The 17616-nt window shown below is 36.8% G+C and overlaps 1 protein-coding gene across 8 annotated transcripts in view; it reads left to right on the top strand.

Annotated features, from left to right (window-relative positions):
* KDM6A (lysine demethylase 6A) overlaps window positions 1-17616 on the top strand; it is a 180346-nt gene that overhangs the window by 47641 nt on the left and 115089 nt on the right. For all 8 annotated transcript variants that reach the window (XM_061410366.1, XM_061410365.1, XM_061410368.1 and 5 more), the window contains exon 3: window positions 13887-13995. In XM_061410366.1, the coding sequence (XP_061266350.1) occupies window positions 13887-13995 (109 nt within the window). The remainder of the gene's footprint in view (window positions 1-13886; window positions 13996-17616) is intronic.

Here is a 17616-nt window from a genome sequence, read left to right as displayed (position 1 = left end):
AGCTGTTCTGTATCCTCATTTACATGTGGTATTGTCATACTTTAACATTTTCATGAACTTTAAATAAGCTGTAAGGATATATTGTGCAACATAGGGAATTTAGCCAATATTTTATAATAACTATAAATGGATTATAGCCTTGAAAATTGTGAATCACTTATGTTGTACACCTGTAACTTTAATATTATACACCAATTTTTTCTCAAAAAAAATGTCATGAACTTTGAGGGCATTATGCTAAGTGAATTGAGTCAGACAGAGAAAGATAAATACTGAATGATCTTGCTATATGTGAAACCTAAAATGTCAAAAAATGCACAAGCAGAGTATAGATTGGTATGCCGAGGGAGCTGGGATGTTGGTCAAAATGTACAAACTTCCAGTTATAAGGTGGATAAATTTGTGGGATCTAATCACCTAGAGCCAGACATCCTGGAATGTGAAGACAAGTGGGCCTTAGAAAGCATCACTAGGAACAAAGCTAGTGGAGGTGATGGAATTCCAGTTGAGCTCTTTTGAAAGATGATGCTGTGAAAGTGCTGCACTCAATATGCCAGCAAATTTGGAAAACTCAGCAGTGGCCACAGGACTGGAAAAGGTCAGTTTTCATTCCAATCCCAAAGAAAAGCAATGCCAAAGAACGCTCAAACTAACGCACAATTGCACTCATCTCTCATGCTAGTAAAATAATTCTCAAAATTCTCCAAGCCAGGCTTCAGAAATACATGAACCGTGAACTTCCAGATGTTAAGCTGGTTTTAGAAAAGGCAGAGGAACCAGGAATCAAATTGCCAACATCCACTGGATCATGGAAAAAGCAAGAGAATTCCAGAAAAATATCTATTTCTGCTTTATTGACTATGCCAAAGCCTCTGACTGTGTGGCTCACAATAAACTGTGGAAAATTCTTAAAGAGATGGGAATACCAGACCACCTGACCTGCCTCTTGAGAAATTTGTGTGCAGGTCAGGAAGCGACAGTTAGAACTGGGCATGGAACAACAGACTGGTTCCAAATAGGAGAAGGAGTACGTCAAGGCTTTATATTGTCACCCTGCTTATTTAACTTATATGCAGAGTACATCATGAGAAACGCTGGACTGGGAGAAACGCTGGACTGGGAGAAACACAAGATGGAATCAAGATTGCCTGGAGAAAATATCAATAACCTCAGATATGCAGATGACACCACCCTTATAGCAGAAAGAGGAACTAAAGAGCCTCTTGATGAAAGCGGAGGAGGAGAGTGAAAAAGTTGGCTTAAAGCTCAACATTCAGGAAACTAAAATCATGGCATCCAGTCCCATCACTTCATGGGAAATAGATGGGGAAACAGTGGAAACAATGTCAGACTTTATTTTTTTGGGCTCCAAAATCACTGCAGATGGTGACTATAGTCATGAAATTAAAAGGTGCTTACTCCTTGGAAGGAAAGTTATGACCAACCTGGACAGCATATTAAAAAGCAGAGACATTAATTTGCCAACAAAGGTCCGTCTAATCAAGGCCATGGTTTTTCCTGTGGTCATGTATGGATGTGAGAGTTGGACTGTGAAGAAAGCTGAGCACCGAAGAATTGATACTTTTGACCTGTGGTGTTGGAGAAGACTCTTGAGAATCCCTTGTACTGCAAGGAGATCCAACCAGTCCATTCTAAAGGAGATCGGTCCTGGGCGTTCATTCCAATGACCGACGCTAAAGCTGAAACTCCAATACTTTGGCCACCTGATGTGAAGAACTGACTCATTTGAAAAGACCCTGATGCTGGGAAAGATTGAAGGTGGGAGGAGAAGGGGATGACAGAGGATGAGATGGTTGGATGGCATCACTGACTCAATGGACATGAGTTTGAGTGAACTCCAGGAGTTGGTAATGGACAGGGAGGCCTGGTGTGCTGCAGTCCATGGGGTCGCATAGAGTTGGACATGGCTGAGCAACTGAACTCATCAGTGTTTTGTAGTTTTCAGCATACATATTCTGCTCCACATACTTTGTTAGAATTATATCTGCATATTACCATGTTTTTGGAACTATTATAAATGGTCTTAAAATTTTTTTATTTCCGATTCATCATTGTGCTTAGTCGCTCAGTCAAGTCTGACTCTTTGTGACCCTATGGACTGAAGCCTGCCAGGCTTCTCTGTCCATGGAATACTATGGGCAAGAATAGTGGACTGGGTTGCCATGCCCTCATCCAGGGGATCTTCCCAACCCAGGAATCGAACCCAGGTCTCCTGCATTGCAGGCAGATTCTTTACCATCTGAGCCACTGGGGAAGCCCAAGAATACTGGAGTGTGTAGCCTATCCCTTCTCCAGGGGATCTTCCTCATCCAGGAATCGAACTAGGCAGGGTCTCCTGCACTGCGGGTGGATTCTTTATCAGCTGAGCTAATTTATTTTTTGTATGTTGATTTTGTGTCCTGTGATATTCCTGAACTCGCTTATTACTTTTAGGAGTGTTTTTATCCCCCCAAGTAGACTTTTAGGGTCAGTTTTGTTTTAAGACATTAAAAAATAAGAAAAATATCTTTCATAGTTAGTTGTGCAGCTATTATTTCTTTTGCTCTTCTGTCCGGACTGTGTATAAAGTTTTGTTTCTGGTTTAATTTTGCTTCCACCTGAGAATTAAGGGAAAAAACATTTCAAAGACTATATATTCTTTCATCGTTTTTTTTTTTTTGTATATGTGAATAAGTATATTGTAATTTTCTTTTTTTGAAATGTGAATAAGTATATTTTAATTTTCTTTTTTTGAAAGGTATTTTTACTGAGTATAGAATTGTAGATTGACAAATTTACTTTCTTTTCAGTAACTGTAAAGATGTTGTTCCACTTTGTTCTAGAATGCATTGATTTGGGCAAGAAAACTTCACATAGCTGTGCTGCAGCCTGAAAAGCAGTAAGCTTTGGGGTAATTTTAGGCTCACATTATTTGTTTTCCCTTCTCAAGGACTGTTGTCATGTGTTCTCTGATATTCACTGGGTGAAAACCTTTGTTTTTCATTTAGTTACTCCAGTTTTTTAGTTATTTCATTCAGAAATAAATTTGGTTTGTTTCACTGCATCTTGGAAAGAAGCAGAAGTTCAAAGACTTAAGAAATTAAATCTCAAAATTCCATATAGAATGGAAGATTGAGATGTCTAGAAGTATGTCATTCCACTACTTTAAGTGTGTGTCTTGTATGGGGAAACTAGACATTAGGTTTCTCATGGACAAATGGGCTGATATTTATTTCTCTGATTTAAAATAGAAATTTGAATATGAGCTTATTAGAAACTTAAGCTAATTTGAAATAGTATTTTGGAAGTCTTCATAGTGTATATAAAAATATTTTATGTGATTATTTAGTGTTAAGCTGGTTTTCTTTTAAATTCAGGTTTTGGGGAAAATATTCTTTCAGGACTGGTTTTTCAGATGAACTTTTTAGTGAAACAGATTGTTAAAAGGGCCACTAGTTAGGGAAAATACTTGAATTTGCTCGATCCTTTATGTCAGTTCCTTTAAGTTCCTGAGCCAAAAGCCTTTTGAGTCATTGAAAAAATTTATAGTTATGGTAGGATAGAGCGGGGTTATCTTCTAGTGGTTTAGTTGACGTCAGCCCTTGTGACTTATCTAAGAAATGGGTAATGCAACTATTTGCCCCTTGATCTTTTTTAATCAGCACATAATTTCATTTATTTTGCATTATTGCTTATTATTTCATTTTGTGGATCACAGAGTCATATCAAGTTTCCCCCAGTATTTTCTAAATGATAGTTTGTACTGATAACCAGGAGAAACTCTTGAAGGCACTTAAGATTGGCTGTGGGCTTCTCTGGTGGCTTAGTCAGTAAAGAATCTGCCTGCAGTGCTGGAGACCTGGGTTCGATCCCTGGATTGGGAAAATCCCCTGGAGAAGGGAATTGCTATTCACTCCAGTGTTTTTGCCTGGAGAATTCCATGGACAGAGGAGCCTGGCAGGCTACAGTCCTTGGGGTCACAAAGAGTCGTACACGACTGAGTGACTTTCACTTTCAGGATTGGGGATGGTACATAAAGAAGGGCTCTCTGGCTGAGAGATTCAGGCTGCTTTGGTACTTTGGCTTTTTTTTTTTTTCTCAGCCCCAGGGGCTGAGGTCTTCTCTGTCTTAGCAGTCCTATTACCCATTCCTAGTACATTTGTTTGAAAGCTTTGGATGTAGAATATAAACCATAGAAACAGAGCTGTTATGTGTATATTAAGTTTTTTAGTTCATGAGAAATGGGGGAATTACAGATCTTGAATCCTGCTGTGTCAGTACAAAATTATACAGGAAAAAATGTAATTAGGTTCTTTCTTTTCATTAGAATAAAATATTGGTGAATATTTATTAGGCCAGGGGCTGAGATTTCTGATTCTGAACATAACATACTGTAAAAGAAGTGGTGGTTGGTTTTGAGAAAATAGGGAAGCTTTTACCTTAAAAACTGTAAAAAGTTTATTGGTAAGTGCAAACTGGGAAGAGGTATTCTATGATAGCATTATATAAGAATCTTTTATATATGAATAGCACCTGACATCATTTAGGAGAAAACTGTTGATAATCCAGTAGATATGTGTGTGTATAATCAATAAACAGATTGATACTTCATGAAAGAAGTAATAACTTTAGCCAATAAATATTTGGAAAAATAATTAGAGAACTGAAAATGAGCACTGCTTGTGGAACATTATTTTAGTTTAGTTTTGTTCGTGGGACTATCAGAAGCTTCAATTGTGCTTTCCGTTCAACTGTGAGGAACTTACTTTGAGAAAATGTAAATAGGCCAAATTACGTTCATTGGTTAATGATAATAGTAAAAACTTGGTTAACAGCCAGATACTCTTCAGTAGATACAAATTATTGTTTAACCATTATTAAAATGATGTGAAGATGTTAATTTTGGTGTAAATCTAAACACTTTGACACAGTAAGCAGTGATATATAGAATGAAAGAAATAGTTTATAAACTGCATACGAAGATTTGTACTGTTTGCATATACAGTCATCCCTCCATATCCGAGGGGGATTGGTTTCAAGACCCCAACAGATAGCAGAATCCATAGATGCTCAATTCCCTTAGATAAAATGGAATAATACAGTTTGGCCCTCATATCAGCAAGTTCTGCATTCACGACTGTATGCATAGAACAAAGTCTGAAAGAGTATATTGAGATAGATTAGAAGTTTTTTTCTTTAAAACACTTATCTTTGGGGCGGGTCCTTTACTGTGTTGTAGTTTTTCTAGTTTTGAGATTGTTCATTTATTTAATAAATTCTAGGTGCCTATTGCATATTAAAAGTTTAAAAATTCAAGGTTGATTATTTTCAGTGGAGCTCATGATCATGAATGTAATATATGCCCCCACTCCCACAATGAAGTGTAACTCCTTCCTTTTTATGTGCATTTATTATTTTAGCAGTGTGTATAAGGCAAATGGCTTCCCTGGTGACTCAGTGGTAAACAATCTGCCTGCCAATGCAGAAGACACGGGTTTGATCCTTGGATCAGGAAGATCCCCTTGAGCAAGGCATGGCAACCCACTCTAATATTCTTGCCTGGAGAATCCCATGGGAAGAGGAGCCTGCGGGCTACAGTCCATGGTGTCACAAAGAGTCAGACGTAACTTAGTACACACACGTGCATACATACATAGTCATTTATACATATGAGCAGTAGTGTTTTTCTGTCACAGGTGGCTTTTGAATATGGGAACTTGATTTTTTGGTTTTATTTTGCTGTTGTGTGTGTATGTCTTTTGGGGAGGAGGAGATATGATTGCTTTTTATATGGTTTAAAATAAGGCAAGGTAAGAAAGAATAGTAAAGAACTGAGGCTAAATCTTCCTTGTGGGATGGTGGGAGCAGGAAGTAGTGGTCTTGTGTGTTGCTTTTGTTTGGTGTGAAGGTAGAGTTGTAGAAGAAACTGGGTGTTGGAGTGTTAAGAGGAAGAGCTGTTTATGCAGGTCCTCTTTGTTGCAAATGACTTTAGGTCCTAGGCATGGCCTGAATTTAACACCTTACTCCAAGCTCTGGAACTCTCCTGTTTGAATCCAACTTCTCCTAGTTATTAGCTCTGTGACCTTGAGCAAGGGTTTACTTTATGCCTCAGTTTCCCTATCTGTGAAGTACGGTCTCCCTATCTTATAGAGTAATTGTGAGGATTAAATGAATAAGTATATGTAAAGTGCTTAGAATAGTGCATGGTACGTATTAAGAGCTCAGATATTAGTTATCAGCACTTGAGGTACGAGAAAAACATCTATTTCTGCTTTATTGACTATGCCAAAGCCTTTGACTGTGTGGATCACAATAAATTGTGGAAAATTCTGAAAGAGATGGGAATACCAGACCACCTGATCTGCCTTTTGAGAAATTTGTATGCAGGTCAGGAGGCAACAGTTAGAACTGGACATGGAACAACAGACTGGTTCCAAATAGGAAAACGAGTTCGTCAAGGCTGTATATTGTCACCCTGCTTATTTAACTTATATGCAGAGTACATCATGAGAAACGCTGGACTGGAAGAAACACAAACTGGAATCAAGGTTGCCGGGAGAAATATCAATAACCTCAGATATGCAGATGACACCACCCTTACGGCAGAAAGTGAAGAGGAACTCAAAAGCCTCTTGATGAAAGTGAAAGTGGAGAGTGAAAAAATTGGCTTAGAGCTCAACATTCAGAAAACTAAGATCATGGCATCCAGTCCCATCACTTCATGGCAAATAGATGGGGAAACAGTGGAAACAGTGTCAGACTTTATTTTTTGGGCTCCAAAATCACTGCAGATGGTGACTGCAGCCATGAAATTAAAAGACGCTTACTCCTTGGAAGGAAAGTTATGACCAACCTAAATAGCATATTCAAAAGCAGAGACATTAATTTGCCACCAAATGTTCGTCTAGTCAAGGCTATGGTTTTTCCTGTGGTCATGTATGGATGTCAGAGTTGGACTGTGAAGAAGGCTGAGTGCCGAAGAATTGATGCTTTTGAACTGTGGTGTTGGGGAAGACTCTTGAGAGTCCCTTGGACTGCAAGGAGATCCAACCAGTCCATTCTGAAGGAGATCAGCCCTGGGTTTTCTTTGGAAGGAATGATGCTAAAGCTGAAACTCCAGTACTTTGGCCACCTCATGCGAAGAGTTGACTCATTGGAAAAGACTCTGATGCTGGGAGAGATTGGGGGCAGGAGGAGAAGGGGATGACAGAGGATGAAATGGCTGGATGGCATCACTGACTTGATGGACGTGAGTCTGAGTGAACTCCAGGAGTTGGTGATGGACAGGGAGGCCTGGCGTGCTGCGATTCATGGGGTCGCAGCAGTGACTGATCTGATCTGATCTGATTATCTAGTTTGATTTCAGTAGTGTAGTTCTTTGAAAATGTTTTGCAATAGCAAAGCATTTTCAGTAGTTTATTTGTAAAGAATGGTACTTAAGGTGCTATGATATTTTCTTGAGTGATGCTTTCTTATTGAATGCAGAGTCCAGAGAGGCTGAGAAATTCAAAATCGAGGTTGATAGGCTTAAATTTGGTTAACTGACTTTGTTTTCATGCAAAAGATGGGTATTGAAAGTTGGAGTGAGGGAGGTAGTGTAGAGTAACAAATGTGTAAGTTCTTTTATCTTCTTTAAAATGTTAGGTATAGGTGACAGTTAACTAGATTTCTTTTAATTTTCATTTATCCTGTTGGTATGTGTTAATGATTATTTCATTAGACTGGTTTTTTTTGGTTGTTTGTTTTAAATGAGAAAAGAAGGGTGCATACTCATTTATTTCTTGTATAAAAGAATTCTCAGAGGCAATCAGTTTTGGGCTGCTCAGGAACTCTACTGTTCCAGGAACTTGGGCTCCTGTTTTCCTACTTTCTATCCTCAGTTTGTAGCTTTTACCACTTGGATAATTTCCAGCTAGGGATCCCATTGGCCAGAACTTAATCATCAGGCCACACCACAACGATGACTGGGGACCCCAGTGTTCTGTGTCAGCATATGTCTAATTAAATTTAGAGGTTCTGTTAACAGATGAAAAGAGAAAGGATATCAAGGACACCTAGAATCTGAAGCAAGTTTATATAAACACTGTTCATATAAGTATCTAAATATTAACACTAAAATGGGAAAAATATATGTGCTTGCATCTGCACAAAATAATCTTGAATATAATAAGAACTTTTTACACTTGTTGCTTCTGGGAAAGGGGCCTGGATGGCTTGGATCAGGATTGTGAGACTTTACTACATACCCTTTAGAATTGGTAATGTGTTAATTTTAACTTAAAAAGTAAATGAAATTAAAAAGAGAAGTATGAAAGTCTGATATATAAGTTCAAGAATAGATGTCATTAAGAATCAATAATACTTAAGATTATCATTTTAATTGTGTAACTTTGTTTATATATGGTGTGTTGAAATTTCAAAAAATGGTTTAGACTCAGGTACTTCCAACCTTTCAGATTCCTAAGGTATTTTAAAAACGGGTAAAGGCATCACTGAGTGTCTGGGAAGGGGAAGAATTCTAATTTATGAGACAGATTTCTGAGAAGACTGAGAAGCATTAATGAAGCAGACATTTTTATGGTTTTGGGGGAGAAGTTCAAGATAGTGTATTTATTTAGAAATTCTGTAAATTCAAAGTGAATAAACTGCAATCATGGATTTAAGTCAAGAGAGATGCATTCACATATACACACGTCTGTCTGTTGGTATGTATTATATATAATACTACACATTGTGTGCTTATATTCGAGAAGCCCAAGGAATCTTTAAAAAATTCAGAGTATCCAAAGTAAGAAGTCTCCTTTTTACCCCGACAAAGATAACCTTAGTAATTTATTCTTTAATTTTTTGCATTAATATAAGCCAAAGAAAGATGACCCATTTCATTTAGGGGATTCCCTGGCAGTCCAGTGGTTAGGACTCAAAGCTTTCACTGCTGACGGTGCTGGTTCGATTTCTGGTCAGGGAACTAGGATCCCACAGCTACATGGTGTGGCCAACCCCCCCCCCCCCCCCCAAAAGGTGGCCTATTTAATTTTTGGTACATTAAGTGTTACTCCTTTCTGATTGAACTGAAATTAAATTTGCTTGTTAGTTATACCCATTCATTGTTCTGATGTCTGGAGTTATCCAGAGTGCAGTTAATCTTTTCTCCTAAGTGACAGCTTTTAAAATACAAGTAAAGTTAAAGCATCCCTGATGATTCTCCTCAGCTCAACTCAGTTAAAATAATTTTCATATGATAGTTTATTCATCTTTCACCACAATTACAACCTTCTTTATGTTACCACCTGTTAAAGTGTGGCACACAGAACTTAAAGATAATTTTAGAGATCTGGTCAGAGCAGACTTTGGTGAGCTGATTGTTGTTGTTGTTCTGTATAATGTACTTCATTATTTTGGACCATGAATACATTTTTAATAGCCCTATTTCATGGATGACATGTTGACCTGTAGTCGTCTTCAGTTCCTTAATCTTTTGTAAGTAGTCAGCTACTAAATTGTCTTTTATGTCTGTGACTGGTTTTAGGAATTGTGGGCAGGACTGTATGTTTGCTTTTATTATATTCAACCTAAAAGTTTGGTTCATTTAAAAACCATTGGTTCATTTAACATATCAGTGATTTATATCTTAACGGGAATGAGTTTAACTAACTACTAAGATTAATTCTTAGCATCCTGACTTGCAGCTCTTAAGGAATGGAAATGTAAGACAAAGAGAAGGTCACTTGAGAACCTAAAATAATAACATGACATTGCTTCATTAATTCAAGAAATATTTATTAAGTCCCTGTCATGTGATCATGGGTTGGGATATGGCCCTTCCCCTGATGGAGCTTACAGGTAGGGGAGGCAGTAAGCATCTGGGAGCCTGATAGAAGAGGAAGGGCTTCAGAATGGGAACCCCCGCACTAGGACTGTGTTGAGATAGGTGGCGCAGTGGTAAAGAATCTGCCCGCCAATGCAGGAGACTGTGGAGGAGATCCCCTGGAGAAGGAAATGGCAACCCACTCCAGTATTCTTGCCTGGAGAATCCAGTGGACAGAGGAGCCTGGAGGACCGCAGTCCATGGGGCCACAAAGAGTCAGGCATGACTGAGCATGCAAAGAATGCTAGAATGAAAAAGAAAGAAAAACGGGAAACCATTGAGGTATTTAAATGTACGTTAGTTTTCTCTACCATTTGTATGTTCAGGTACTTAGTTAATCTTTCAGATTTGTTTGTTTAGATGTTGCCTATGCTTTACAGTTCTAAAATAGTAACAACTCATTTTAGCTAGGCACTTACCAAGCTTATCATAAAGTACTTTAATGCTTAACATAAAAAGGCAAATTATTTGTCTTTTTTTTTTAATGAGCTCTAATCTTAGAAATAGAGAGTTTAGAAATAGAGGACAATGATAATATTAGTATTCTGAGACTTTTTTCAAATAATAAAAGCAAAGCAGCTACCAAGCACAAACTATATTGAACATTGTGGATAATAGCACTGTAGTGAGAGGAAGACATCTGGTCTCTCTGCTTAGCTGGGAGAATCTTTGTTGTTTTTTAGTGGCTAAGTCATGTCTGACTCTTTTGCAACCCTATGGACTATAGCTCACCAAGCTCCTCTTTCTGTGAGATTCTCCAGGCAAGAATACTGGAGTGGGTTTCCACTTCCTCCTCCAGTGGATCTTCCCAGGGATTGAACCCACGTCTCTGCATTGGCAGGCAGATTCTTTACCACTGAGCCACCTGGGAAGCCTGGGAGAATCTTTACTCTCCTTTGATTCTAGTATTTAATGATTAACTTTGTTTTCCTTCTCAATTTTTTTTTCTAGTAATTAGTAAAGATTACAGGTATATAAGCACCTAACTATAAACAACTATAGGATTTAAAAGTGATTTTTATGGAGGGTTTTGCTCATCCCTTAGTGCAAGATATACCTTATTTTTTTAATAGGTTTTTCACTTAGAAAAATAAGAAATTTTTGCTTTCTTAGTGTTTAGCATATGAGTTGAGAATTTATTGTTTTTAAGCTTTAAAAATTATCCAGTCTACACTGTCCATTAGCCATGCATCTATATGTAGCCATGTTTTTTTTTTTTTTTTTGGTAGCCATGTTTCTACATGTGTCTATATGTAGCCATGTGTATAATTTAAATACAAATTAAAGTGGAATAATTTAAAAATTTGCTTGTCTTACACTGGTCATGTTTCAAGTGCTCGATAACTACATATGTTTAATGGCTACCGTATTGGGCAGAACAAATTATGAGATATTTTTGTCATTGCAGAACACGCTCTATTGAATGATGCTGATCTGGGGAAAATGGTTTTCATTCAAATTTCTGAGTATCCTTACACTGAAAGTACTATGAATCCTAGAGGAAAGGGGATGATTTTACTTGTGCACATTAAAAAAAATTTTTTTTAAAGGCGAGAATATAAAAGTAACCCTTTTAACAAATATTTTTACTTAATAGAAGTTTGTCTGAACTTTGTTCTAAATCTAAACTAACTGCATATCTTCTGTGTTTAAAATTAGCCCTTTATTGAAACTTTTATTATAAAAATACTGTTTCATTCTAGATTATTTTATGAGTTAGTAGTATTGGAAACTTGCTCCATTTATGTATTTTCCTTTAAATGCTTTAAAAAAATTGTTTGCCTGTATCTAATGTCAGTGTTTACCTCAAACACTTCAAATAAATTCATGAGGCTTCACCGTGAAATGGTGATACGGGTGCTTGGAATCTTTATTCTGCCTTTCTGCTCATCTTCATTTCGTTTGATATTTGGCTCTGTCAGCATCATCTTCAACCATCAACATTTAGTTGGTAGGTTTAGGTACATGCTAGCTTTGTTGGGAATTATTGTGAATCTCTTCATCAAGTCCAAGTGTATTGGTACATGAATTGTTCATTCTCCTTTTTACCTGGTGTGTTTTGTGATGATCAGAGTTGTGTATAGTACTCACTGTAGATGTGTTCCTTTGTTTTTTGGGAAGTGGAAGATAGGTAATAGAGTATCATGGTAGTGGAATCAATGTTTGGTGATAAGAGGCCATATAGAACTTTGCCATCTTTTTGCTTAGATTATTAAAACTTCGTGTTTATGTCTTGAATCCTTTTTCACCATGAAACTTTATTTGCTTGTAAAGTTAATGCTAATTATCCATAAGAAATTATCAGAGAGGAGTAGCAAAAGTTTCTAAATATCTTACTAAGAGTTTAAAAAACAGAGTATAACTAGCTTTATAATGTCATTTTTAGCTTTAAAAAGTCATTTTATTTAGTGTAAAATTAAGAATTGTCACAGTCCTATAATTTTATAAATTTCATTGATACTAAAAACACAAAAGTAAAGTATTAAAAACACAGAAGTAAATTATATTTTTGTACTCTAACCATCTGCCATATCAGATTATATATGACTTAAATAAAAGAGGATCTTGAAATTTCATTCTTACCAATTATAGTAATTTCTGAGATGTCAGTGTAGCATTCAGACTCTTTTATAGGGAAACAGTGATAAATTTTCAGTGACAGTGATTTGGTACATATGCACATGTAGATAGGTAAGAGTAGAGTAGGAACAGAAGACAGTCTTTTTAATAAGTGTTAGACTTTAAGGATGGTAGAATTATTCCCAAATTTGCTTTGTTTAGGAAGACTTTTCTAAACTTGATAAATACTTGTGTATGTGCTTTGGATAGGTAAATTTTTAGGATGTAAATTTTGAAACTCTTCACCAAAGGCTCTTTATTTTACAGGAGAGGAAAAATCAAGGCGTTTTAAGTGGGTACTCTGCCCCACATCACATTTTCTTATCCCATCAAAAGCTCTTAAAGCAGTGGTGAAAGGAACTTTTGATAATGGAAACTTTTTTTTTTTTTTGTATACCAAACCTTAGAATATACTCATACATTTGAGAAGCCATGCACATTTCTTCTTTTATCGACTCCAGAAAACTAACACGTAACAGCATTATAGAGTAGACTGTTAGGAGGGAAATTTTGACAAGATTATTGGGATGCTTGAAACAATCTTGAAAGAGTTCGTTTTTTTTTATCTTAACCTAAGTGGGAGGTAGAGAAACAATTATTAAGTGCTAAGCACTGTGATGAACCCTTAAGAGAAGTCTTCTGATTTTAATTCTGTAACAAGCCCTTTGAGTGTTATTAAAACTGAAAATCAGAGAGGATAAGTTCCCTAGGATCTCCTGTAGCTAATGACAACTGGAATTTGTCAAACTCCAGAATTCGCTTCTTTCCATCATTCATTTTTGCCCTGTACTCTCTTGGATTACAAAAAAAGAATGATATCCTTAAAATACGATTTTCTTCAGGGAAGAAGCAGTGAGAGTTGAGTGCATATGCATGTATTGGAGTGGGGGTAAAATTTGGAATAGAGTTAAGAGTTGGTGGGTTTTAAGTGTATTGTTAAGATAATTGAAAGACAGTTTATGGTAGTTTAAATGGGTAAAGGTTATGGTAAAAAGTAGCTCCTCAGTATAAATGGTAGTTATTATTACTCTGGAGATTCTGTGAATTCTCACATAAATAAAGTTCTTCCCATCTTTGGATATATTTGTTTATATCAACACGGACCACAGTAAAAATTTAGATTTACAGCTAATGAATAAAGCTATCAAAGTGCTCCTTCGTTATCTTCTTTGGCAAATATTTCCGTCTTACAGATAGGAAAAGGATATGCCATAATTAGTGGCTCTTTTAATAAACATGTAGGTGTTTTAGAAGATTGATGCTTTGGCTGTATCTGAGATAGAAATAAAGTATATTGATTTCTTGGGTGATTGAATGGAGGATTATATGCATAATCTCAGGAAGGAAATGCATTTTAGGGTTTTGTCTTTTTCTTAAATGTTTGTGTTTTTTTTTCTAGGCCGTTCGCTGCTACGAATCTCTAATCTTAAAAGCTGAAGGAAAAGTGGAGTCTGATTTCTTTTGTCAATTAGGTCACTTCAACCTCTTATTGGAAGATTATCCAAAAGGTAATTTTTCCCCTTGTTAAATACTGTTTGATTTATATATGTATTCAAAATAATTGTAATCGTACTCTATCGAAGGTATTACTATTCTTACTTCTAAGAAATTGCAAGCTTATGAACACCCCTAAACAATGAGGAAAAAAAAAAGTAGAAAAAATGGAAATGGGAAAAGTTCACACGACTCCATGTAAATCAGCAGGTTGACTATTCAGCTAAATGATAACTACCCGTGTACTGCTGTTTTATTTTGCCATGTGAAAGGTGCCTGTGTTTTAAAGGCTTGACCATAATAGAAAGTGAGCCATTGATGGACAAGTTTGGAAAAGTAACACAAACCTTGCATTTCTTTTCTTTATCTTTTAACTTACATTTTAGCTTGAAAATATTTGAATGAAAATCTGATCTGTAGCCATGTTATAACGGTAAGTAACAGAGATGGTCACACATGAGCTTGAGCAGTGGATAAAACATTTTTTTATTCATTTGAAGTTTTTTTTCCTGTTGGAAATAAGTGAGTTAAATAACTGAAGGTAGTCCCCAAGATACATCCTTTTTATGCTACCATGCTGCTGACACAGGCCACTATCCACTTGGGAAGTTAAAAGCACCTGCAAATACCATACACTTCAATACCAAAGGCAAAAATCCATAGCAAACCAGTAACATTGTATAACCAATAACATTTTAACAGTTTGATGATAGTAAACATTTTAATGGGAGTGGATGGACTTATGCTTGTTTTCCACAAATGTATGTAGTAGGCTGAAAAACTAGAAGGTTATTTCAGTGCTAGAGCAAAAGATTGTTGATGTTTAATTATGCCTCTTTTATAATAGGTCAAATACTTTCCTAATGAAAATGTGATTTTACTTTGAGACAGGTATACCATGGAATTTGAAGTTAGGCTTATTTATTTCCCAGGTCAGCTCTACGGTTCAGTTGCATTACTTTTAACAGATTATATATAAATATCCCTAAGCTTCTGTCTATAATCTGTAAAAGGAGGGGAGGAAGTACTAGCTGTTCAGGTGTTTTGGGATTCCTCTGTGAAACTGGTTAGTACTTAAGAAAAATGACTTCAGGATAATAGGTATTAACAATTAGTCTATTGGATATTTTAATTTTAATTAAAACGGTTACGTAAAGGAAACCATTATACAAAGGAAATAATACAGAGTTCTGTGCAGTTTTATTTTTCAATGCTGCACTTTGTGCTTGGAGACTACACTAGTTTTACAGCGTATAGACAGAGACCCAGACTTAGGTTTGCATATGAGTCTGTATGTCCTTATTGCTTAGTGGTCATTTAAAAACTATTTAATTAGCTTTTAAAACTTCATTCATCTGTGGATTTAGCTGCATTTTCCTTTTATAAAATGTTTGGCTCTGAAGGTAATGAGAAGTCTAGGGATATTTGTTTTGAAGGTGGGATGGGGGTATGTTGCAACTAGACAGTGTTTGACAACCTAGTTGGTAGGAATAATCTAGATGGGAGAGGAGAAGGATAACCTAAGGATTTAAGCCTTTGAAAAAATCTACTCTGTGACCCATTTGCTTACTTTGTAGATGAACTGGCCATTGATAGATAGGCAGTAGGTTGATTGTAATAGGAAGAAGAGGAAGGAGAGAATGGATGCAGAGGCATACATTTGTATTTCAGATTTCAAGCTGATGGCTTCTTAGGAAATAAGATGTGAGTTGTTTGAATTCATCCTTGAGGCTTTATTGACCGCTTTCCCACTTAAAAAAAAATCCTTTAAAAATACTTAATTACTGAATTCTTTATATCCATTCTCTTCACTGTCTTCCTGTAAGTCCCAGACTAGAGCCAGTGTCTAGTAACCACTTAGACACACCGTCACCGTCACCACAAATTTATGGAGTCATTTGTTACCTGAAGGCTACTTCCTCCTTTTTTCATTGAAAGCATTGCAAAATGAGAACCTCCCCAGCTCCAGCTAAATGTTTGTTTTTAGAGAACAGATTATAAACCATAACTTCTTGGGGAATAAACATAAACCACTCAGTGAACGTGTGAGTAAACTGCTCAGATGTATTTATGTAGGAGATTTACTAGCCCTGTTTATTCTGAGGGACAGTTCTTTATATATTGTTCTGAGTCCTCTTGTATGTGAAGTTTTCTGAGTTTGGGGTTCCTTATGAAAAACTGCTTCTACTTTTGGAGTAGAAAATGGTAGAACCTGTTTTGTGAATATTTTGTACTTTGGTTTTTCTGCCCTTATTTCTTATTCTGATCTCATCTGCTTCCATTAAGATAGGATGAATTTCTAAAAATTTCTGATCTGTATATAGCATACTTTGGTTATCATTTCTGTTATGAATTTATTCATTAGAAATTATCTTTCCTGTCATTTCAGAGGAATTTGGAGTAGATGGAAAACAGGCCCTTTTTTTAACTCCTGTGGTTGGTAGTATTTATGAAGAATTTAAAAAAAATTCTGTCACCTGATTTGGTCATTTGGTTTCTAGGAATTTATCCTAAAAAAGTAATAGGTTAGAGAATTGTGGGAAAATGGAGGCTGGAGGCTCATTGCACTTAGCCTCATGTTGGTTGGATTCCTCTGAAGTGAGTTTAGCTTACAAGATGTTTAGAAAGGAGTACCTTTAGGATCAACACTTATGTGGAAGGTGGGAAATGGAACCAGAATTGGACAGAGGGAGAAGTTAAGCTGTGACAGCCTTGGTCAACTCCATGGAGAGCTCTGGAGCTAGAATGGTCTTTCAGAAAGCTATCACAAGTTGGGTCATGATGACCAGGCCTTTTTTCATCTATCTATCTTGTCGGTCGGTCGGTCTGTCTATCTAGGCTGCATTGGGGGTCTTAGTTTAGTTGCAGCATGTAGGATCTTTTGGTGTGGCTCATGGACTTAGTTGCCCCAAGGCACACGGGATCTTCGTTTCCCAACCAGGGATTGAACCTGCATTCCCTGCATTGGAAGGCAGATTCTTTTTTCTTTTTTTTTAATTTTATTTTATTTTTAAACTTTACATAATTGTATCAGTTTTGCCGAACATCAAAATGAATCCATCACAGGTACACATGTGTTCCCCGAGGCAGATTCTTAACTACTGGACCACCAGGGAAGTCCCTTCATGCCTTTATACTCCATCATTCCATATTGGACGTGGAAAGGAGTGTGACCTCAGGGTTGCTCTCTGCAGCTTAGAGCAGTCACTGCTAGAAGCTGTCTTTTGTATGTATAACTGCCAACAGGTCTTCCTTGAAATGGGATTCGAATGGTTTTTAAGTGTCTACCATACCTCCTTTCCACTCCTACACCCATAGCTAAACCATCAACCTCAGCTGAACTAAACAGCTCATGGGGCTGTCAGATAGACTTAAGCCATGTAGATGGTACTGTGATTTCTCTTCTTTGGGTTGAAGAACACCTGAGAGACCAGGGCTTAAAGACAGGTGTATATATTCTTGTGAATATATGTGATGGATTATAGGAACAGTTTAATTAATAGAAATTATATGTAAATATTTGTGAATATGTATGGAGAAGGCAATGGCACCCCACTCCAGTACTCTTGCCTGGAAAATCCCATGGACGGAGGAGCCTGGTAGGCAGCAGTCCATGGGGTCGCACAGAGTTGGAC

This window comes from Bos javanicus, chromosome X (assembly GCF_032452875.1).
Source record: "Bos javanicus breed banteng chromosome X, ARS-OSU_banteng_1.0, whole genome shotgun sequence".
NCBI classification, from domain to species: Eukaryota; Metazoa; Chordata; class Mammalia; order Artiodactyla; family Bovidae; genus Bos; species Bos javanicus.
This window is presented reverse-complemented; position numbering and strand designations above follow the sequence as displayed.